This window comes from Aythya ferina (assembly GCF_964211825.1).
Source record: "Aythya ferina genome assembly, chromosome: 2".
NCBI classification, from domain to species: domain Eukaryota; kingdom Metazoa; phylum Chordata; class Aves; order Anseriformes; family Anatidae; genus Aythya; species Aythya ferina.
Window position 1 is genome coordinate 18,020,630 of NC_140297.1, and position 24,942 is coordinate 18,045,571.

The 24,942-nt window shown below is 37.0% G+C and overlaps 1 protein-coding gene across 1 annotated transcript in view; it reads right to left on the minus strand.

Moving 5' to 3' along the window:
• The window catches only part of LOC311431526 (myosin-IIIa-like), a gene marked incomplete at its 3' end in the record, with an annotated part of 43,168 nt that extends 21,700 nt beyond the window's left edge, over nucleotides 1–21,468 (minus strand). Inside the window, exons 1-4 of the mRNA XM_084509064.1 lie at nucleotides 21,402–21,468; nucleotides 20,349–20,405; nucleotides 18,704–18,886; nucleotides 13,760–13,894 (exon numbers count right to left, since the gene is read on the minus strand). Of these exons, the coding sequence (XP_084365190.1) occupies nucleotides 13,760–13,894; nucleotides 18,704–18,886; nucleotides 20,349–20,381 (351 nt within the window). The 5' untranslated portion in view covers nucleotides 20,382–20,405; nucleotides 21,402–21,468. The remainder of the gene's footprint in view (nucleotides 1–13,759; nucleotides 13,895–18,703; nucleotides 18,887–20,348; nucleotides 20,406–21,401) is intronic.
• Nucleotides 21,469–24,942: the final 3,474 nt, after the last annotated feature.

Consider the following 24,942-nt stretch of genomic DNA (forward strand, 5'->3'; position numbering starts at 1 on the left):
TCTGTGCTGAGCTGTCAGGTGAAATTTGCTTGCATCCTGCAGTTGTCAAGGCACTTTCATCTTATTTCAGCAGCTTGGATTCGAACAGCTATAGTAACAGCTACTACAGTTACTACTTGCCCCATCCTTACAGGCTGCATGGACAGAATTGGTTGGGTAACACCTCACACATGCACAACTTGAGGCATACACAAGTAATAGTTATGAAAAAGTAGCTTTGTCCCATCTTGCTTTATGTCTTCACACACAAGAATCCTAGAAGCATCTCAGGCACTAGTTTTTTTTTTCTCTCCTATTCTTTGATAGATCAATACATTTCAGCTGTTTCCCTGAGCAGGCAGTATGACAGTGCTGCCAGCCCCTGAGCTGGCTGTACCTTCCTTTTGGTCCTGGCTTTCTTAAGAAAAAAAAAGATCTGATCTGCTGCTGCTTTTTGGTCACAAAACTACAGAAACATGTATAAACAGGAATGAAAAGTAATTTAACCCACTGTATTTTCATTGTGTAGAGATCTAGTACCTTCAAGTGGTTCTTGACAGACACCTGGACTAACCTACTCCTAAAAATCTCCCAGTGAGGAAGATTCCCATTTAAGCAGCTGGTGGGTTTCACTTGCCCTGTAGTCAGGGCATATTTCCTACTATCCAACCCAAATATTCCTTGCTGACAATAAAACTGCTTTACTTTTACCCTTCCCTATAGCTTTTAAAAATAAATGGTTGTTTTTCTCTATTTAAAATCTTCTCTGACTATAGAAGATGTTATATATGCTATATAATAGCATGACATGCTATTTTCCTCTTTTGTGGGCTGAAAAAAAAGTTAGTTGCTATAACCTTTTGACATAATATACTTTTTCTAAACACAGACTGTGTACAATTTGCCACTGATGTTTGTGAAATATTTTGCACAAGACTGAATATGGTATTCCTTTGGGAGTCTCAGCTGGGAAAAACTGGAGAGAAAACAAAAGAGAGAGAAACATCTGCACTTTGCAGATCCCATTTCTGCAATCCCATGGCCTAGTCAGACATATCCCACTTCTTCCTCCTATAGGGAGCAGTACTTTACATGTGTCTACTGCATTTATAGCGTGATTCCAAGAAGTTCCTCAGTGTGTCACAACAGGGAATACGAAGCTATTCTCCAACGTGTCTGTAATTCAGCTAGGTGTCCATTTTGGACTTTTTATGCAGAATTTGTTTCCTCACCTAGGTTATTAATGAACAGAAACAGGCCAAAAGCTGATGCCCACTTGTGGTTTTCCCTGCCTGAAAGTGAATTACTTACCACTGTTCTTTGAGTAAAGTTTTACAAAAATTAGATTTTTTTATTGTGGAAGTTGCAGAAACTTCACATAAATGTTTTCCTCACAAGGATGTCACATGGAAACACAACAAATCCTTACAAAAGGCATGATGCCATCTATTGCTTTCCCCTTACAACACCAGTTATCCTGTTTCTTTCAGTACCTGCCCAACTATCCCACTTTCCTTCATTTTTTATGCTATTTCGCTAAGCACAGTTACCTACCAGTTTTCCAAGCTAGGTGAAGCAATCTTTTTGAAGGCCAATTACTCCTACTCCACTGCTCCACCAACCTTCCTTTCCTCAGGAAAATGAATGCAATTATCTTGGGATCTCTTACACTCAAATATCCTTCCATCTTCAACTTTTCAAAACAGAACTTGTCATTTAGAGCAGAACCAACCTCATATGGCCATTTCCAGAGTCATTTCCTTTGCCTTCTGTCTCCAAGAACTTGATGGACTCCATTTCTCACCACACTGGCTGTCACAGTCAGTTGTGACCAGATTAATTCCTGTTCTTTGCCTGCACAGTGTCATGTCTCTACAGCTGTCTACAGCCAAAGAACACTTTCCACTGACGTCTCATATCAACCACAGATACCATGGGTCCTTGACTTGGAGAACCACATCAGTTTCTTCGATGGGCCAAGTGGTTCAACATGCAGCTCTTGACTGTACAGCATATTTTTAATTCCACATCAAACAGAGGAAAGATGTGCATTGTGACTCCTATTTTTTTTCTAACAATAGTACAAGACAACCTATAATCAAAAGAAACTATACCAATGCTCTTGGCTTTTAGGTAAAGCTGATTGCTTTCAATTTAGCATGAACGAGACATGTCTCTGAAAGACATCTTTCCTGAGTTGTTATTTAGCTTCAGTGATCACAGTCCATGTGCTATTTGTAGTTTTGCTCTTTTACATCATCTAGCACCTTCAGGGCTGTTAGTCACTGCCTCACGGCTGTTTGTTTGTTGCTTCTGATATCTCCGCTTTCAGTTTGGCTTTTAACTTCTCATTTTCCTTGTCAAGTTCATGCAGTGACAACACAAGCACCCAGAGGAAAAGTTTGCCTGTTCCTTCTCAAGAAACGGTGTCCTTCAGTCTCTTCTTTTTCTCAGTCAGAACACAGAAGTCTCCACCTCACTCTGTGGCCAAAATAGAAAAGATCACATCTATGCCGATATTGTTTTTCCCTACATACAAAAGCTTGCAGCTTTTAAAATGCAGCATTTTATGATAATATTTTTTGAGCTGTGGAAACACCAAAAGGGAAGCTTCTTATTTTAGTGATGGTTTCCAAAGCCTGTTTGTACTTTTGGACTGTATAAAGTCATCCTAAGATAACTCTAGGGCCTTAGTGTATACAAGAAACTTATTTCCCACTACATTTCCATTCAAGGATCATTTTGCAAAATCAGACCTAGCTACTACAAAACCAAAAGACACTGGTCAGTAAAGAGTCCAGGACTTTCTGAACAAGCACAAGAGACAGTTTACCAAGATGGAACATTTTGATACAAAAACCTTAGTGCAAATCATCAGTTTATTTTCATTTATTATTTTACATGAGGAGCAATGGTAAAAATAACTTTCAGAATGCAAAAACACTCATTTAGGTAGGGAGAAAAATAGGAGCCTAAGTTAGAGATCAGTAACATCAAAAGAAACATTTCTACTGTCTGCTGCAAGCTTAGCTAAGGCTCCGGAAAACACAAGAAGCCTAGCAGTAAGGTGGGCTGAGTAACAGCAAGCACTTCACAGCTTCTATTGCCTGCTCAGAAGCACGTTGCCCTTGTTCAGTCCTTACCAATTACAAAATGTTTCAAAGCATCTTCCTCTTTTGTAGCCTCATTTCTATATGAATCAAGGTTCAGACAGTAGTTCCAAGCACTATCATGTCCACACTACACATAATTCATTTTATGTCTGTGTTCTTAGATGAAGACAATAATTTAGTATAATTCACTGTAATTTAAATGACTGCAATCAAAATCATCCCTATTGAGTCTGAAAGCATGGCTGGGAAAGCACGGATCGAAACAATGGGCCTTGTCTCCAGGCTCTTTTTACAAAAGGAGTAAAGCTGAAACAGACTTATCCTAAAGGCAATTCCTCTCCACTCAGCAGAGTGCAGGACAGGTCAATTTAACCACTCTCTGGAGTTCCCTGCCTCTCTCTGGTGACTGCAAAAGCAGCTATGGTGACTCAGTAACTGTGATGGGATCCTAAACCTGCAAGAATATTGAGAGGTACATACCAAAACATACAGAAAATTTTGTAAGAACCAAAAGGACTCTGAAATCAGAAGTGTTTTGTTTTGTTTTAAATGAGCTACTAGAATACTTAACTCAGAGAGATTAGCTCAAACAGTTGAAATCAAAGTGCTCTGTAAATCGACCTCCCCCTCCTCACAGCGTGCATGCAAGACAGGTCTTTGCTTTCAGGGTCTGACTCCAGCTAAGCCAACATCTTTCTGAGCTGCAACAAACTGACTTTCTGGACACCAGGAAAATTTTCTTTTTGGCAGTGCTGACACCTGTCTGCTTCCTGCACGTTGCAGCTTCTGGTTCATTGCTGTAGTGCTCTTCTCCCAAATTCTGCAGCCTCCAACCTCTCTGCCTGACAAAGAACAAGGAGGAAGAATCTCCCTCCCTGCAGACAAGTCCACTTGCTCCAGACACACCTTTTATAAAGGAACCCAACATACATGTATAAACTGAGAACAAAGACAGCAAAAATATCCCATTTGAATTTAAGCATTTAACCTTCAGGTGTCTAAATCAAAAAGAGAAAAACCCCACCCCAAGAATTCTTTTGATTGATGCTATCCCCAGCTAAAGCTAAAGAAAGCTTGCTGATGTGGGATTTAACCTATAGCTGCACAAATTCATTTCTGATTAAAAATAACCTCATATCTTTAATAAAGTTGTAATAAAAAATATAGAAGGCAAAGTAATGTTAAATATTAGAATAGAGAGCATAGTATTCACATGCTACTTAACTACATAGTGGAATAATAAAAATTTCCTTTTTCTCTGTCTCCCCTTCTGGTGGCAAAGTTGTTAGAGATTTATCATACCAAGCTTTTTGCATTTTCTATATTCTTCAGCAATGTGGGCCGTAATATATGCTCAATGGCTGCCTAAAAGATGTGGACCCTGCAAACCACAATGTAATATAAAATACTCATCTTGCAGAAAAAAAATACCAGTATTTACTAAAACTTTGAAGCACAAAATAATAGTTGTAGCCATACAACTTTGATCTTGGGAAAATGGGATATAATTCAAGAGTGAAAAATTGCTATAATTGGGAAGCAAAGAGGTACACATTAGAAATGGAGAAATCAAGGCTGATTCAGATGTGTAATGGATCAAATTATTCAATGTTGGTCAGAGTGGAGCAATTATAACCACAGACATTGCTGAAAAATGATCCACATTGAATAATATGAAAAAGCAATTTTCAATTGTTTAATTTTTCTTCTATATGTGTCATTTGGAAATACCTGATGTTAGACAAATCACAACTCCCTTCCCCTCCAACACTCCCCCACTGAAAAAAGAACTTTATTTTCCACTACGCTTACTTTCTGAAAGATGATTGTTTTAAACTAAATCTCCCATCTAAAAAAAAAAAAAAAAAAAAAAAAAAAGCATACCTGCTATTATAGCATTTTATTAGACAGACCAACTTCCATCCAGTGTGTTTTCAAAACTCCACCACGTTTTCACACCTCCATAAACCTGCCTTTATTGTCTCGGATAGTAACACCTCTGTGTACAGCAACTGTGGTATCTAACAAAGACATACTGCAAGCTCTCAAAAGGAAAATCCCAAATAAATTACGCCTCTGTACAAATCAGAAGATCCACTATTTAACATAAAAGAGAAGTATTCTATACAGTAATGTCTTTATTGTTGCTAGATAGGCTCATCTCTTTGAAAGCCAAAATGAGACCACCAGCACCTTTCTGTGCATTCCCTCAGACTCCTGAGTCACTCCAGATGTGGTGTAATACTCACAGAGGCCTCCAGTTTCCATATTCCTACCTGTTCCTTACAAGTATTGTTATTTTAAGACAAAATCTTCACCTGATGAAGTTCAGCAGCTTCACGAATCACACCCTTCCCTTGCTCCAAACCTATGACAGGTCCCCATGCCCTTTCAGACTAGGGCAGGATATAGGACTGAGGTAAAGGCATTGCATTCCTGGTCAAGGATTATTCAGATAAACAGCTTTTAAAACATATTGATCTGCTTACCTAGCACAGAGCTTATTAATACCCCTAAAGAGCTCATAAAATCACAATTAGTGAGTCAGAAGTAAATACACTGTTACCCACTGCAAAATTTCAGGCGAGCGTAAAAGTAGACAGTTTCTTTTCCAGTTTCTTGTCTCTTCAAGTTTTACACCACCCGGTCTGCCCTCCATCAAACAGCTGAAGTCTCATCCACGTTAAGCCATACAACAGTGACAGAAATACTTGAATGATATGTCTCTATCCTTCTTAATGTACATGTATCTCAAGGTAGGAAAGAGACCTGAGTTTCATGACATTGTTACAGTTGTCCTGATCCTAGAAGTTCTTATTGTGCTTCTGGCAATTTCAGCCAACACATACACACACTGATACCCCGATCTTGCTTTGGATGGTGGTTGCTTCTCTTTTGTAGCAAACCTCACTGCAACCTTGAATTTTAGGGACATGGTTTAGTGGGCAATATTGGTGGTAGGGGGACAGTTGGACTAGATGATTCAGGAGGTGCTTTCCAAGCTTAATGATTCTGTGATTTCTATGCACTCAGTACCTCGCTCTCTAGTTACAAAACAGCTCCCTTCCCCAATGCAATGCAGTACCTAGACCTGCTGGGATTCACTTCTTTAGATGCATAACCTTACTCCACACACAGGACAGTATATGACAAAACAGAGGATTTGTTTTTTATTTTGAATAAGGACACACTTCAGTGAGTTTCACCATATATTAGAATTAAACATGGTGTCTAAAAGGCAACATGAGAGACTTCCATGTAAAGTAGGTCAGTGAAGGATCCAAAATTATTAGCCACACTAGATTTGGCCATTAATTACTCTCATTTTTCTCAGTCTGACACGTATGTAAATCATGCTGTCACTGTTCATTTATGGATCTGTGAGGAAAATTTATACATATTTCATAAATACTAGGGCTCTGTCTGGGACTACAGTCAGCATTTGCAAACATTTGGAAGCATCTGATTTGCTAAACTCCTCTTTCCAAATGCAAGAGTGCAACAGCACAGAAATTCACTCAAGGCCACATGCATAGCAGCAGGTATACTGCTCATCTTTCATTTCTTTATCCAGGAGTTATTGCAATACTTTCTTGAAGGTCTTGGAGACTGCTTACCCCTAACTAGCCACCTTTGACCATGCATTCTTCCCTCAAATCCTCATGCTGGCTGCCACTTCTCACTTACACCAGACATGAGCTAGCTGCTTTTACTGTCAAGACCCATGGCAGTCCTAATACCTTTCCTTAGGTAGTAGCACATCTACTCCTATCTTTACAATGCTGGTATCCATCACTGGCTAATTGTCAACGTGGCATGCTTTCTTTTCTGCTTTGAAGGAGCAGCCAAAACAAAAAGAAAACCTCACCACTATCCTTCAAATCCTTCTTAATAACTCTGCTGCAATGCTGACAAATGCTTGCAGATGCTTGAGATCACAACTGACTTCTGTTATCCCCTTGGTTCTCCATTTCAAAGTCCATTTCTTGTTTTAAACTTTGATGTAACCCCCCCCGCAACGAAAACTGGTTTTTAGTATTGGAATGGAGAAAGTAACTGATATTTTACACATCCTGCTGGACTCTCCAACTCTTGGCAAATTCACGAGTGGAAATTCTTCTAAAAGATCCACACAGAAACATAAAGGACTTGCATTATGGGCTCTCAGCTTGTTACATACTCAGCATATGTAAGTGACTTACCAGACAATGGCAACTGCCCTTATCATTGCTAATTAAGACTACACCAAAATGTCTGACTTCTCCCCAGGCTTGCTGCTCTCTGCTTACCATACAGATTTCCTTTGAGAGTCATGTTTTGTTAGATAGGTTTTCTCACAGTTACTAGCATTTTAGCTAGATGGTAGCTCAGGCAAGCCACTAGGAACAATCTAGTTGCAATGGACCTGTTACCCTGGTACAGCAGGCTGTCAGTTTGGTATGCTGGCATTTTATTCATTTTTTTCCATATGAGACTACTTAGACAATTGTTAGAGTAGAGGTTAAATGGTATCCACACAATGGATTTGTACTTGTCTGTGGTTGGGAAAAGACTGCCATATGAACTGGAGCACTACAATTTTCTGTGTTCAGTTTAATTCAGGCTCTTAGGGGTTCTATTTACTGGGTTTAATGATTCTGTTCTTCCTTAGAAAAAGAAACACAAATAGAAGTGTCCCATGGACTTAAAAAGATAATTTAAATATTTATACATTTTAAAAGTTTCCTTCTCAAGTTAACTTTAAAAGATCAAAGTAACAGTTTTGAATTACTTCATGCAGATTTTAAATCTGCAAATACAGCTGCCAACTGGATAGCAATAATCCTTCTGTAATTCTTTTGAGTTATCAGCATCTGATCAGCAGGTTCAATTAACATCAAGAAACACATAGAAGATCAAAAAAGTCTACCAATTGTCCTGTAACAATGTAGAATGATACAAATTATCGTTTTGTTTCTCTATTTCTTTAATCCTTTTATTTTCCCACCTTAAAAGGTTGAAGGAGTGGAGAAGGCTAATGTCACTTCAGAGAAGCAGGTTACAAAGCACAAGCTATTCTACATTTTCACATGATTACTCCACTGAAGATTACACTGAAACAAGAAAAGGTTCTACATGAGAACAAAAATTAATCAGGTTGATTTCAATCTGGAATGTGCATAATTGATACCCGTACAGATTGCACTACGTCAAGTGCTGTTGCACTTCTCAAGTATTGTTTGTGAAGGTACTTTTTAATATTAGAGCTGGTCAGAAAACAGAGCATGCAGTCAAATGGAAAGTTTAACATATTTTCCTTCTCAAATGAACAGGGTTCAAAACTTCTTACCATAAATTCAAAAATATTTTGTTTTGGAAATGCTTTCATAGCATTGAGAACAGTGTTTTCTAGTATGTGGAATATTATACACAGTAATAATTATGTAATAATGACAAAATTAAAATTGCATGCTCTAGGAGGAAACTGCAGAGCATGACAGTATATCATCAGGTTTAGTGTGAGCATATACGGACAATAAACAGAATAGGCAGGGACACTTAATACAACCCGTTTGCTGGACAGCATGAGGGAAATGGACTGCAGAAATTGGACAGACTCACGCTGTGCTACATGGACCATTGGTCTAACTCAGTAGGGCACTGCAAATATTCTTAAAATGTTCACATACACACATGGAAGACCGAAACACCTAAAAAAGATGCTTTGACAGTCTTCTTGAAGTTCAGCACAAAGGTATTTATTTCTATAACTTCTTGGCAATTTCCTCCATCTCCAGCAATCATTTTTTATGCTTTTATTTTCCCACCTTAAAAGGTTGAGGGAATAGAAAAGGCTAACTGTTTTTAGAGAAGCAGATTCCAAGCACAAACCGTTCTACATTTTCACATGATTTCCCTGCCAAAGATCACACTAGAACAAGAACTCCAGAGGTTCCTACAAAATATTTTGATATTACAAAATTGAATGTTTGGATGGGAAGTTGCTCCATCTGAATGTCTTCCTCTACCAGGCTGTTCTAACTCAAAACAAAACAGAAATATCTTACTATAAAAATAAAAATAATGGATGTTTTTCCTATTTCCTAAGCACAAAAAGATATTGAGAATGATAAAACAAACTAGATCACTTATGTGACTCAGAAACCCAAGCATATCCCAAATATGACAAGCATAACTGTGTGTCTTTTGGAGACAGATTGAGATGATTCTTAAAGTTCTACCCGATCTGTGTAGGAAATGAACTATAAAAATAAGTTGCATTATGATCCTTAGCCTCGGGCTGACAACAGTAAAAGCTGTATAATACCTCCTATTTACCTTGCTGTTGTACTTTCAGCCTTCAGTCTTGGTAGTTCTTTGCAGCATGTTTCAGGCAAGGGCTGTGATACTTGTTCTCCCCACCTGCCCTTAACCTGCACACTTTACCTGTAAGATCCAATATGATGTGCCTCTCTGCTCCATCTTCCATCAGCTAATTTCCAATTACCTTAGATCTATTCTCTTCCTAATTAACAGCCACAGCTGAAATAAATGGGTTATAGCACACTCTGCCTTAGCCGTGCCATCATGCTGATGCCTGCTGACACAAAACTGCTAGGCTGATTCATCCCAAGTATAATACTTAAGTGGTTTCTTTTCAACACAGACTCAATAGGCCAATTTCTTCTGCCTAGATCTCTGGAAACACATGACAAGGCTTAAAAAAAAAAATAAAAAAAAAATCCTGGCAAGAATCCTCTCTAGCAGTATTCTTTATAATAAATATGATTCGAACAGCATCCACACAGGGGCAGATGTTCAGCCTAAGTGCAGCCTACAGAAAGAAAGGCATTACTGAACTTAGTCAAAACTACTGTTATACCATATAGATGTATTTTTTACTTAACATTCATTCCTGTAGGTGGTTTCCTTAAAAACAGTGAATTGAGCAAGTTTTTTTTTAATTTATTTTTTGTAATAAAGTAACTTAATTACATAAAAAGCTCTTGTATTGCTTTCTTTTAGTTTATTTACTTAATTCTTATTCTATACCGGTCTCAAATTTAGGTCCTCATATTAAGATAAACACTATTTGGTAACTTTATTTTCCTACAAATACACTACTAGAATGTCAAATACAGAAAAAGTGTTATGAGAAAAGGTTGTTCAACTTTATTTTTCCATGTAATCGTTATGCAAGTTTTTTAACTGATTAGACTTACACTTAAAGGCTAAATCAAAGCATGAGATTGACTACATCTCTCTTGATACTTTATTACATCAAGAAAGTAATTGTTTTTTAATTGTTTCTTTTAACATTTTTTTTTTTTTAATGAGCAATAGCTCCTGCTCTCCCAGAAGCACATTTCCAGCTCACAGCACTGCAACTTCAAAATGCTTTACAAGATCATTTAGGTAATCCACACATCAGCACAGAGACAGAACAATACAACAAAGAAAATGAAACTCAAATATTCAATAGAAAACTAGGAATTTCACTTCAAATTAGAAAAATATTTTCTATAAAGATACATGCTATTAGGCAATTCATAAGTGAAGAGATTAGGAAAAAATGTTATGTTTACCCAGGATTACCCTGCAACAGATCTTTCCCATCATTTTGAAGCAACTGGTTTTGGCACCTACAGATACAAACCGTCAGATGACCTAAACCAATAGGTCAGATTCTAATACCATTTAATTGTAGGTAAATAATTCTTGATAGTCATCTGTTTTAATGATTTCTATTCAGAAGTATCTTCAACCTGAATTGTGAATCCAGCGCCTCATTGTTGAGATCTTCACCAAACGGCCTTACAGGGAGCAGCAAATAAAAATGGTAATTTTAGATAAAAATTGAATGTACAGCTATCTTGTCCTGGAATTTGAGAGTACAGGTTCAATAGGTAACAAGTCAAGTAAGGATAGATTAATCCTGGAAAACAAAGATAAAAAGTGGGGTGGACTATTTTACACCAAGACATGAATAACCTCATCATAAACCCATCCAAGGTCATTTTCAGTGTCCAGAATATCTAATAACTTACAACTAACATGACAATTTTATGATAATTCAGATATTTGGGACTAAAAAAAACTCACAAGAATCCTTTACAACACTACAGGCAATCTTTTTGGCTACTTGGCCAGTTCTGGCCTCAAAACTGGACCTCACAGCCACTTGCCATAGCTTAGTACAAATCCAGTTAGTAACTTCTTCCTCCCCCAAAACCAAACATGATCAAGTCCAATATAAAACAGCAACACAGAACTATAGGGTACATCAAAAATCATCATACTGTAGTCTTCAGATGAATTTCATGGTGATCAATCCGATGTCCATGATCACAGTGGTTTTGCACATTGCTGTACTACCTCATTTCCATTTAACCATACCAGAACTATTTAATCCTTGGCAGAAGGATTAGGCTAGTTATTTGAGCCTCAGAAATGGCCATACAGATGCCTATATGTAATCACCTTTCTCTACAGTTACCTTCCTCTCATAACAGAGGTACCACTTCTGGTTCAGAAAAATCTCTAAACTCTCTCTCAGTTGCTGAACTGCTAGGAGAGCATTTTACAGAATTCTCCCATGCTTCATAAGCATGTTAACATGTTACTGATTTGCTTTGTCCCATAGTATTCCACAGATATCTACAGCTGACCCCAGTCAGACACAGGATACAGGCTAGATGGACCTTCATCCCATTAAGACAAATATGGGCACAGGAACAGCCATACTCTGTTGCATTCACATGCAACAGTGATAGTTTTACATGACTGTTATACTAGAAATGTATAAGAATTTCACAGTACAATTCATGTAAATAATGTCTAAAACAGAATTAAGAAAAAAGAATTCTGAAAACTATCTTCCCAGATGAGCTTATTGTTATGTAGTGTGGGACGTGCCTTTGAGAACTGAGGATTTCCCTCTTCAGGAAAAAAAATATTTCATCACATCTACATAGAGTCAAATACTCCAAAACCAGCAAACAAACAAAAACAAACAAACAAAAAACCACACCACAAATCCAAACCAAACCAAAAAAAAAACCCACAAAACACAACAGACTCCAAAGCAATAAGTCTCTATAAACTAAAGTAAAAACTAATTGCTGCCGTTATGAATTTATACAGATATTAGTTAAACAAAAACAAACAAAACCAAAACCAATACCAACAAACAACACACAAAACAAAATAACTACAAAAAAAAAAAACACTCATAAATTTTAAGACACCTATATAGCTACTGTGAAAAAACAATCTGCAATGGCCCTGTAAAGCTGCATACAAGCTGAAAGGAAGGTGATACACCAGAGGAACCTATGCCATAACAGGTTTCTTTCACAGATCTTTGTATTAGAAGTATAGATTCACTAAAGTCACTGCTAGAAATTTATTTTTCTACTCATGTATACGTACACATACACACACCAACTGAAATTCTTTGTACTCATGGATCTGCATGTGCAGCGACAGAAAGCATCCAAGACTATTCCACCCAACCCACAGTGGCACTTGCACATGTGCAGCATAGCATGTGAAGAGTAAATATAAAACTTGTATGCTATATGTAGCTTGTGTTCTTCACATCAATAAAATAACTCCAAGCAAAATATATAAGTTAAAATATAAACTCTTGACTGTTCCTCACAGTCTGTTCTATCCTAGCTCTTTGGCACTCATCCTTTACAGGCCAGAAGTTTCACAGATGGAGTCTCAAATGCCCAGCAGACACAACAGAAGTTAGATTTTACAAAGATGCTTACTACACAAAAGGCTGACATCTTTTGATGTCAGTCTAACCTAACAATTTATTATCAATTCCAGTGCAAACTATCCTAAAACATATTCCCAATGCAATTCAGAATTTGGAAAAGCTTTAGAAGTTTTTTTGTTTGTTTGTTTTTAGAACTTGTTTTCAGGATTAGATAACACTTATCTGAGATATTTGGCAGAAGGATTACATTTGTGTAGCTGGCATTATAAAACACAACTAATTCTTCAATCTCAACCTTATCAAACAACGATCAAACATCATCAAGGAAGTTTTTGCAGATCAGATTATAGGAAACCTATGAAAATAGTAGTAATCAAGTTCTTTGCTTCTAGATTAGTCAAAATTAAAGACTGAAATACATAAATTACAGGTCTTACCTTGCTCTCATGCCATTTGGGGAAATCCTGTTGCTTTCAACAGTATTTGGCAAGTAGAACAGGCTTCTACCCTTGTTCATTTGTCTTATTTGTATATTTATGTGCATAAAAAAAACATAACTCATTTCTACCATTTATTTTTGAAAAAAATCACCATAGCAGTTCCTTTACCTGTTATATCATATCTTAGTCATATTTAAACAAATACTACAGAAGGAAGATTCCCATGACACACTTTTTCTCAAAGAAAGATCTAAAGTGGCAAATCCTATCAAGTCCTATTAGCATTTACATCCTAATTCTGAAGGCACAGTATTAGCCGTATAAAACACCTAACAAGAATACTGAAATCAGATCAGAACATTAATTCAAAACACTGACAAAACTAAACAGTATTTATCACTTCACATGCAACCACTCCGAAGGAAGCCATCAAACAGAAAACTTGCATCTCTTTCATTGTGTTCATACTCAACATAAGAATGCTGACTTGAAGATTTTTTTTTTTCCAAATTATTTACCTCAAGAACAAGCCAAAGCTGGTCTCCGTTTTTCACATCTTTCTTATAGTACATGCCATAGAATTTGACTACATTGGGATGATCAGAGAGAGCTTTCAAAATGTTGTATTCAGCTTCAATTTCTTCATCAATATCCTGGGATCACAAATGAGAAATACATAGGAGTTAATAAATAATAAAAGCAATTAAAAAAAAAAAAAGTTCTCAGGCTATTCAAATCTAGTTTGAAATAATGCAAAGAGAAAAAAAATAATAAAACAAATAAATCCAAGTATTAATGTGCCATTTGCAGAGCTACAAAGCTTAGTTTTGTTTACTTAATGAAAGTCGTGTTTTCTTTTCCTTGGTCTTCTGCCTATTTCAACTAACAAATGCACAGGGTATGGCAGAGGAGCTCTCAGAAGAATGGGCAAAGAACATTTCAAGTTGAAGCCTGTGCAATCCACAAGTGTATAGCTGCAGACTGATGAGTTTTTGGGAACTGCATGCAGATGCCTTGGGAAGTCAACAGTTACTTCTCCAGTCTCAAGGCTATCTCCAGCCAGAGAAGGTGCAGCTGGAACTACCTTGCTACCACTCTGTTCACAAACAAGTATGACTGCAGCCACATCTTACTCATTTATCATTCCACTTTCTGGAATCATCTGTGAATTCTTCTCATTTTCTGCTATCATAGAAATTGGTGATATCCATGATTTCTCCAGTTTTTCCACTAAGCTGAATACTGGCATTTTGGTCAGTATGTTTTATTGTTTTGTTTGTTTTTTAAACAGACCTCATGTTTCTTACATAATGAGGCAAGTCCATTTGGAGGCAAGACTTGACAACTGATTGTCATCACATGCACCAGGAACTGTGCAAGGCTCTTCAGGCCAAATACACGTACAGATGCTAGCAACTGTGGGCACCAGACAAGTCAGGTAACCCCTTTCACCTATGCACTAAAAGAGCTCATTGAGGGATGTTTTTAGACTGTTTTCATCATACTGAGAAAACATTCAGTCCATCTAGGTCATGTTCTGCCATGTAGAGGCAGAATAGCTGTAGTCATTTTCCCTGCATTTTTTAGATCTTGAAAAAGCATGGATAGCAAACCTGTTACCAAATTTAAAGTGCTTTTAATACAATTTGCTATTTACAGACAAAAAAAAAATAAATAGACAAATCACTTGTAGAGGGAGGCTACTCATGAAGTGCACTATCCATATGAATGGATTTCATACCAATGAAAGGCACCTACTCAGTGCTGAAAACCTTTATCACATGCCTCACCACCACCGAATGGAAGTGACTACAGGGGTGAAAAGGGTTGCTTTGTAGTCCTAATGAATGATAATCCTATTTTTTTTTCACAACATAAGACACCTGTGCCTAAGAGGACACCTGTTTCCTATGCAGGTCTCTCCAACACTAAATCCAAGTAAAGCTCCTCACGTTAGCTTGGGCTATTTTTTTTTTTGGACTGACCTCAAAGAACTTCCCTTGTCACCAGTATCTTCAGGAATTGGGTTGTTAAAATTTCACATTGAGCTTATGTGAATAAGTCTTCTTACAAAGAAGAGCTTTAGAGATTTTATTTTTATTTTTATTTTTTTTTTTTGGGAGGGGGAGAGAGAAGGGAGGAGGGTAGAGCAGGGGAGAGGAGGAAAAAACAGCGGAAGTTTTCCTCTATGTCAAAAAAGAAGGAATTCACTATAAGTGAATTTTCCCACAAGCACAACGCAGAACACAGCCAAAAAAATAACAAGAAGGAAGGAACAACCAACCAAGGTACTGGAGGGAACAGAAGGACAAAAATGGAAAGAGACAAAGACAAGAGGGAATGAGAGAGAGAGAGAGCATCTGGTAAAAACAAAAGGACAAACTGAAAAGAAATCAAGTCAAAACCAAAATACACACAAAGCATACAATAGCCCTAGCTGCCTTGGGGAAATTGGAAGAGAATTATCCACTGTCCCACTGTGATGTAATAGATATTTCTGTCTCCTGAGGGGTACTCAGATTTTGAAATTTTTACCAATATGAGGAGAAATGAAAAGAGGGATATGAAATGAATAGAATATTTATTCTATACATACTAAAAAAAATCTTCCTTTGCATTTTATGAAAAAAGACAACTTGATATATTTGGTTGAATTTAATATATTTACCTGCATAAAACATAGCTAAAGGGAGAGCCTCTTCCAGAAACAGTAGACGGAATATTTTCACGTGAACTTAGATATAAGGTATCTTGGCTAAGAGTCTTAAAGTACAATGGTGCTTACTTATAGCCCTAAGGACAAGACTAAGATGTTTTCAGTTCCATCTTCATACATAGTCATTTCAACACCTTCGCTTTCTTGTTTCAGTTGCAAAAATCTGAGGTGTTATTTAACATAAAGAATCTAAAAGGCCTAAAGAGATTTAATGTGAAATGCTTATTTCAGTTTTGTATCACCCCTGATAATGTAGTTTCTTAAATTGGTATTTCCAGATTGAATTAAGTAATGTAAAAGCATGTTTCTGCTCTATTCTTCAGTCCACCTCTTACACGTTGCTCATTTCTGAAACCATCTTTAAAGAAAAAAATAGTAAAATTCAAAGAAAACATATAAACTACCTTTTTCATCATTGCAATGGCTCCCTCTGCAGCCATTAATAATACTTTCAGTTTAAACAAAAAGGTCTGGTTTTATAACTTTCACTCTATTTCTAATATGGGATTGCCATTTTATTACCAACATGGAGATACAGCTGCTACTTTAGAACTCCTGTGAATAGGAGGGGGAAAAGAAGAATGGTGTCAGAAAGAAAAGGAGAATATGTTCAGTTAAGAATTCAAGTCTTGTGCTCTGATGTTGACTGAATTATTGACTTTCCACTACATATCAGTATCCTTGGCTCACTTGTTTGTGCACTGAAAAAAACACCTTTAATATAGGCAATAAAAAAAATCCATGTGAATATTTGTCAGAAGAAAAATCTAGTTTTAAAACAAAACTAGAATTTTAATATAAGTAGATGCCTTTTTTGAATAATATTGGGGTATGCTGAAAAAGAAAATTTTCAGTGCTTTCAGTTCAATATTCTCAGTTCATGGAAATTCTGGGTGACAACTTACAGGGTTTTCAGCAGCTGAGATGAACAGAAGTTTAAGAGTCTCAACTGACCAAGAAGAAAATTTTAAACTGCATGCTTTTACAAAGAATCAAGAAAAAAAAAAAAAAAAAAAAAAAAAGGACTTTTAAGTAAACTATTTCATTAAAATTGGGAATCTGTTATACCTTAATATTTTTTTCTTTCTTCTGTATCCACTGTTTTTATTTCTTCTGGCTTCTTCATATGCTACTTCTTTATCTCCTATTTAATCTGTTTCTCTTTCTTTTAGCATCATCTTTACTTCCTCTTCTTTCTCTCTGTATTTATCTTCTACCCTTTTCTTATAGCCTCTAAAATGTACAGAATGTTGAAACTTGACCCGAGTCCTTCAGAACCAGTTGCCTGTTAAGAACCATTCCTGAACACTTGTAAAACAGATTAAAGCAGAAACATTTCCTGACATACTGGCATTATATGAACACCAACTGCAAGAAAGTCCTCTATTCATTGTAAACGTGCAAACTTAGTTTACAGAAAGCAATAGAGTCCAAACAGTTTCCAAGGCATCTGAATTCACCAAGAGCCTTATTGCTCAGCTGCAAACCACATTTACTTCGGGAAAGGTATGTGATACTGCATTGAGGTTAGCCTCCTTTTGTTGTTTTGAAAGTATACTGAAATGAAAAACAGAATAACAGGAAACAGCAAATAAAATGCAAGACAGAATGTTTTCACATTTTGTGGACATAAAGGCCACGGGAACATAATGAGACATGGTGTGACACACAGTGGTTCACACAACACAGTGTGCTTTTTTCCAGCTGCCCAGAGAATTGTGCATTGGAAGCACATGCCTCACATCAAAGCATATGATTGTAGCAGGGTCACAGAGCCAGACTGGAAACACCTCCTCTTGCCACTACAGTGTCCTTGCTGCTATGCAGTCCATGAGTCCACCTTATGCTCACACACAGCAGCATCTGCTCCACAAGACCTATGAGCCCAACAGAAATTGTAACACTGTGCTGAGAGTGCAAAAGGTGAGCTCAAAGGGGCCACTTCAAAAAAAGGAATAGCTCTTTGTCTATGCTTAGCAGGTTACTGTTCTCAAGAACAATCTCACACCACACGTAGCCATCACCGAAGTCAATGGAGTTCACCTTATGAACCAAACTAACATTCTTCCTTACTCTTTGAGCATTAATCTGCCTCCCAACAACTGTCAGTTTTTGAGTACAAAAGCCCTCTACTACATAATTCCACATCCCCATCACCTGGTGCTTTGTGTGTAGGAGTTACTGCCTTTGTATTTTCCATTTGAAAAGATGGATCTCTAAGTGTTTTGGCACATTCTGAAAATTCAGAACCAATAATAACAAAAAGAAAGTATGTTGTTTTATTTTTAAAGTGTCACTCATAGCACTTAACCCAGCTAAAAGCACATACTCAAAATAGATGCTTGAAGGGACATTTAAGACACTTAAAAATGCATAGCTTCCTTACTGGCTAGCATGTCAAAAAAGGAACAACATTAAAAATATAAGAAACTAGGACTCTGGTACATGTATTTAAAAGGAAAATAAGCAGGTCTATAGTTGAAATTAAAAGATAAGCAAGGCGGAACCAAAAGTAGAATAGAGTTTAGGTCTATTTCTGACTTCTACCATATGCGACCACTTCCGAGATCACTCATGATACTGAAAAAATGCAGTGATAGCTAGAAAATATATTTTACTTGGCAGGTTGGAGCTATTGATTCTAATGTAAATGACCTACTGAGATTTTAAGAAAAAGAAAAAATAATACATAATGCATTCAGTTACAATTAAATAAGTACAAACAACAGTAATTTAAGTAGCTTACATGAACAGGATCCAAGATTTTGACTGCTGCTTTGCTGCCATTTTTCTTATTTAATACCTTGAAAACTTTTCCATATGTTCCTTTGCCAATAGTCTCAATTATTTCCCAGGTATCTGAGGGGTCAGGAAAGCTATCAAATATGATTGTTTTCCCAGTCAACGGAAGCATCTCAAATGATGGCTCCTAGGAAAAATTAAAAATTTCAGCATTCAGTGAACAAATGATTATTCACAATTGGTTTCCTACATATATGAAAACAAATATGTATTCCAATCTCTAACACTAAAAATGATGTGGGTTTTTTTTGTTTGTTTGTTTTTGTTTTTGTTTGTTTGTTTGTTTTTTTGCTTCCATGTAGTGTAGGAAAGCATAACAAAGAATAAGTTTGCACTTAATATAGGTACTTAACATGGTCAACACAGTATCAAATTAGTACAAATGATTATTTGAATTTCCCTTAATTTCTGGCTTGAGTGAAGTGAGTAGAAGCTTTCCCATAATGGAACTAAAATGCAACTCTGGGATTTTTATTTTTATTATTATTATTTTTTTTAAAGGGGCAGGGCAATGGGAGCCAAGCTCAGAGACTACTGTTACATAAAATCCAGAGGAATCCTATTATCAGCATTTGAATTTTTATATAGAATTGAGCCAAGCAGATTGAAGTGGTAGATATTTTTACAATATTATGGTCTTCTGACAAGTAAGCATTCAGTCATGGAAAACGTGTTTACTGGTGTACTTTCACTAATGCACCTATTTTACATACTGTACAGGAAACCCCGCACCTATGCCCTGGTCAGTGATGGATACAACTCACTAGCACATGCTTTTATACCAACTATCCAGCACCTACAGTGTTAAAAAACAAGACACAAACAAACCAGAAACACCCACCTTTACCATTTTTTAAGAACAGGCAAAAACCTGGTAGAGGGGTGTTAAAAAATTATGTTCTTGTATTCCAAAGTGCAGAGCCAAGACTGAAAAATGAAAGGGGCAGACAACAGCGCAGCCTCAAACCCTTATTAAGGGCATGACAAATAAGTGAGCTTTGGAGAGTCACTTCCATATATTCATTTTTTAAGTTTTGTAGCCTGGTTTAAGAGTACTATATCAATTTAATTATTTTGGGATTTTTCATTTTCAACAGCATACATCCATACGCAAAGCAATTTATATCATGATATGCCAGTTACAGAAATAGCATTATACTGCGCTTTTCTGATAACATACAGAATACCTTCAATTTCAGCTTCATTTTTGGCTTCCAGCATACTCATCATACTTTCTTTATTCATCTGTTTATTCATATAACCACACTATAGATGCAGTATGTACACCCCTTAGAAGCAGCTGAAATGGACTGCTACACAAACATTTGTTGTATCAGCTCTTTAAATTATTCAATATGCACATTGGTACATTGTACATATTCAGACAAGTTTTCTAGCTCTCCTGGGGAACTTGAGGTTCAGAATTCTTCCCATTGCTCTGCTTTTGGTTAATTAACTCACTCATCACTGAGAAAACAAGGTTTTCTTCTCCCCTTTTTTTCTTATTTTTAAATACACACGTGACTATTACCAGCTTGTACACCAGCTCGCACAGCAGAGTAATACCCTCTTAGCATCAAGAAACCCACAGAAGTCTGTTGCCCACTGAGCACTGTGACCATGGCCCATCACCTTGACTTCAACACCTGTAGGAGCAAAATGAACCAGTTTCACCTGTCATAATCAAATCTCCCTTAACACAAATCCAAGTTAAGGTCAAAGCAATGGCAGGAGATCAAGACGTGGAGACTTAATACATAAATCCCCAAACTCCTATTACAGATTCAAAATCTCCTCTTTCCTCCTGTCCACCTCTCCCGCTTGGATTCCTATGAGCACAACCCAGTCAGGAGACTGATTGCATTACCTTTCCACCTCGTGCCTACTATTTATCCATGCCTCGAGAGCTTTACTGTTTCCAGGAAAGGCCTCCTCTTTCCCAGAAAGTGAACACAAACAATTTATAACATTTTGGTCAAGGATTTCTTCCCCACCCCCCACCCCCCCCCCTTTTACCTATAGAACAGCGCTCAAATAAAAACATAATGTTTATATTTTCTTAAAAACAAAGAAGCAAATAAACAAATACAAAAGACCACTCTATAGGTACATGTAAATGCTTTATAGATAGCTCTTAATTGTGCCTACACAAGATGATAAACAATTTATTTGGGGGATGACAGTGAGATTGGATTCATAATCCCAAACTTTTGTTTTGGGAGACATGGCAATGATGAAATTTCTGTCTGAGCCTAAGTTTTTAGAACAGAAGCCAGCTGTTTGCTTAAAGATTTACTCAATACATAATGGATGATTTTCTAGAAAAAAAGGTGGAGAGCAATCAATGGCCACCTTCATAAAACCAAGATGCCCAAATCATTTTACATGTAGACATACTCCAATATATTTTCTACAGAAGTTTTCCACCCAAATCTAGGTCCTGCTAGGTCTCACACTGCAAGGACATGCAGCAAACATCCCTGACCCAAGCAACTTATAGGAGATATGCAGAAGTTCTAAAAGGAAAAATTTCTTTCCTTTCAAAAATGAGTACCAAAGATGAAGGAGGGATTCAAAGATTCCAATACATATCCCGTGCCAGACCCACACAGGGAACTCTGATACCCTGAACCTCAACATACATCCTTAATCAAAGGTCCACCCTGCCATGCAGAGGTTTCACAGCAAAGAGTATATTCTAAGAAACACCCATCAAAAACAGCTGCTTCAGCCAGCTTCTCAGGTTCCATTAATTTCCTACAGATTAACAGAATGCAGCTGAAATTAATTTACTCCCTGGATCACTTGCACATTTGTCTGCAGAGACTAGTGCAAGGAGAACTGTGAAAGGACTGAGGAAACATGCTCCTGCAGGTGTTATTGGCTACCAGAAATCAGTGCTACAAACACTGTCATATACTTACTTTTTCCTCTGCAAAGCAGACCAGTTACACTTTTTTGTGTCTGAAATCACCACATACTTACCAATAACACATTCAATAGCTGCCATGCTTAGTTGAATAATTTAAAGCTACTGTTCCTGAAAGATTTACTCTAATCCTTTGTCTTGATTTGCAGCTTCAAAATCACGACTTGAATAAGTTATATTGAACATATTTCCTCACTTCCACCATGTTTAAGAACAAGCCTCTGCAGATAAATTGTTTAGCTTCCAATTCTGTTATTAGAAATATATTAAACCGAATGATTTCAAGTGTTCTGTTCTGAGCTATGAACAATGTTTTATTGCATCTCAGTGAAGTTGAGACAGCTGATAATGATATAACCTCATATTTCAGCAATAAATAGGACTGTCTCTGGAATACGTCTGGTTGCTCCAATAACTGGGTAATTTATCATACCCCTCACTATTAAAAATTTTCTTTAAAAACAGCCTATGGCTTGATTCAAGCTTCTGAGCTAGGAATGTACCCTCAAACCTCTATAAAAACTCCTTAAAATACCTCTGGTGTGCTCAAAAAATTACTAAATTTAGGGCTTTCAGAAAGAAAAACAATAGTTTGGGGAAGTCCTGGATAAGAAGGCAATATATTTTTTTTGATTGCTTGTGGGCTTTTTGTTTGTTTTGATCAGGGTGGGATGTGGTGTCAGTGATCACAGTTGTAACAATAAATTGGGAGAGATTTTTTTCAGATAAGCCAGCTTTATATGATTTTTAGCTTTGTAGGTGATATCAGACATACACACTCTACTCAGCAGACCTCAGGCAACAAGTTAGAGACACCCAGAAATGCCCCACTTGGTATCGATGCATGCAGATCACTGAATTCTCCATCATTTTCAATATCTAGCTGGTTTGGAGAGAGAAGGGGAAGTAGCTGCCCCATGAAGAACACAGTGTGTCTCCTGTAGGCCATCAGATCACTGCAATGGAAATTCAGTGGAGCACATTCATCACACCTGAAACTTGAGACACTTACCAATTACACTACCGAGGGCTTTATGGTCAAGGCCACAGAGCATTACAGATGACGGTGTCAAGTGGGAATAAGCAATAGTTTTTGCTTCTGCAACCTGAGCTGAAAGCACAACAGAGCCTGAATTTCATAAAGAATGCTACAACTCAGCCCAATATTTTTACTATTAAAAAAATAATCTGTATTTCAGCCCTCATAAGTTTGTCACTGTTTAAGACCATGAAAGTTTGCAACTTCTTTCCTCCATCCCCCAAACAGTTTCTGACTGGATCTCCATCTCACTTAGATGAAAGCATATCAATTTGCTCAATAAGAAGCTGATAAAACAAGTGGGGCTCCTCTTCTCATCCCTCTCCATAAAGGGAGCCCAGATGATTAATAAAGCAGGTATCTATTCATTTGTGACTAGAATGAAGCCAACCTTAAGTTTCCCACCAGCATCTTGTCTCCAGGCTACCAAAATCTTCTGTTTAGTGGTCTTGAAAATTAGAACCACAACCTCAGAGATTCAGTTGAAAACACAGCTACTGAAATGGTCTTTGATCTCTCATTTTATTTGTCCACATCACTCCCCTCTCCCATTGCAAGCACTGCATGTGTTTAACCAGACAGCTCCTGCACATACGGTGACCCTATCCTGTAATCTGCCAAACAGATTCACATTTCTCACAGGATGTAGATGTCAGGAGCAAACAACACTAGCTTACGTTGCCCATCGGGTCTGTTTCCCCACGCAGAGGTGATACTTGCAGTCTTCACAGCACTCTGAATCTGAAATTCAAATCTCTTGCCTACCAGATGCTAGAAAATTATTTTAAAAAGCAAAACAACCACACACACTCACAAAGAGAGAGAGAGAAGAAATGCCAGGCAGTGTTCATGTACAGGCTGCTAAGGCTTGTTACATCAAAGAAAATGAATCTTCCCACTTCACCTTTTCTCCACCTGATGCATTAATTTGATATTTACTTTATAAAGTTTTTGGTCTGGTACTGAGCACCACACACAGTGGGGCCTTGAAATACTTGATGCAATAGCATGATAACTTCACACAACATTTTCTCTTGGTTCATGAGTTTGTGCGTACACTGACAATACATTTTTAATAAGAAAGTTAATGGTTGCTGCATGGTATTCCTCAGATGATCCAAGTGCATGAGAAGGTGCATATGCCATTCATCAAAACAACACCTAATATTTTCTGGATAAATATCCAAGGAATTTGACTGTTCATCCATGAACGTAGATTGCAGCTCAGATCCTGAACTAGTATAAACCTAGCTGTAATGAACCACTTACACAGCCTACTATCTCATCCAACATTCAAAGAGTACATTTTGCTCCTGAAAGTCCAATACCTTCTCCACTTAATTCAGAAAGATACTTGGTTTCCAATTTTGCTAATGATAAAACCAATACAAATCTAAGCTTAATGTGAGCTTTTTTTTTTTTTTTAACCTCATTTGTCAAAAACTGAGTACACTTAACACTAACTTAATTTTGAAACTAAAGACCTTTACAATTTTTTGCATTATTACCTAAGTTTTGTACTATCCATATATCTACCCACATTGTTCTCTTTGACTGTACACCAGTTTGCTTACTACTTTCTGCTCTATACAACTCCTTGTGTTTTTTCAGAACTGAACAATTGTCTTTGCCACCTACAAGAAACTTTCCAGAGGGAATAACAACCCAACAACAAACAGCAAGCTATTTACAGACACTGCAGTAGTAGCAAGAAAGCTTTGACTGCTGCTTTAGTTAGGCCATACCATCACTTTGTGGTTTTGACCAAATAAAAGCCCTATAAATCACATTAAGCCTAGAGAAGGCTGACAGTAAGATCTCAACTTTAAATTCATTTCCATAATGAAAATTTAAGATCAACTATCACCTTCAAATCAATTCAGGGTGTATGAGATCAGGTTTACTTTTTCAGACATTATGCCTGTTGTCCAGAATAATGCAGCCTATGAGAGTACAGAACTATATTCAAAAGTTTTTCATCACAGTTTTTACTCTACTATTTAGAGATAAAAGTGTTGGTTTTAGTTATTCATTATTTGGAAAAATAAATGTAACATCCGTCTTTTCAACTGAGTGATATCTAAAAACATCATACTGAGATGTGACACATTTGTGATGAGAGGCTTTTTATCTTTGTTCTTACAGATAAGAAAGCTAGATACTTTGCAGCAGTCATTAACCCCAGCTACAGTAGATGAGGAATACAAATCAGCAA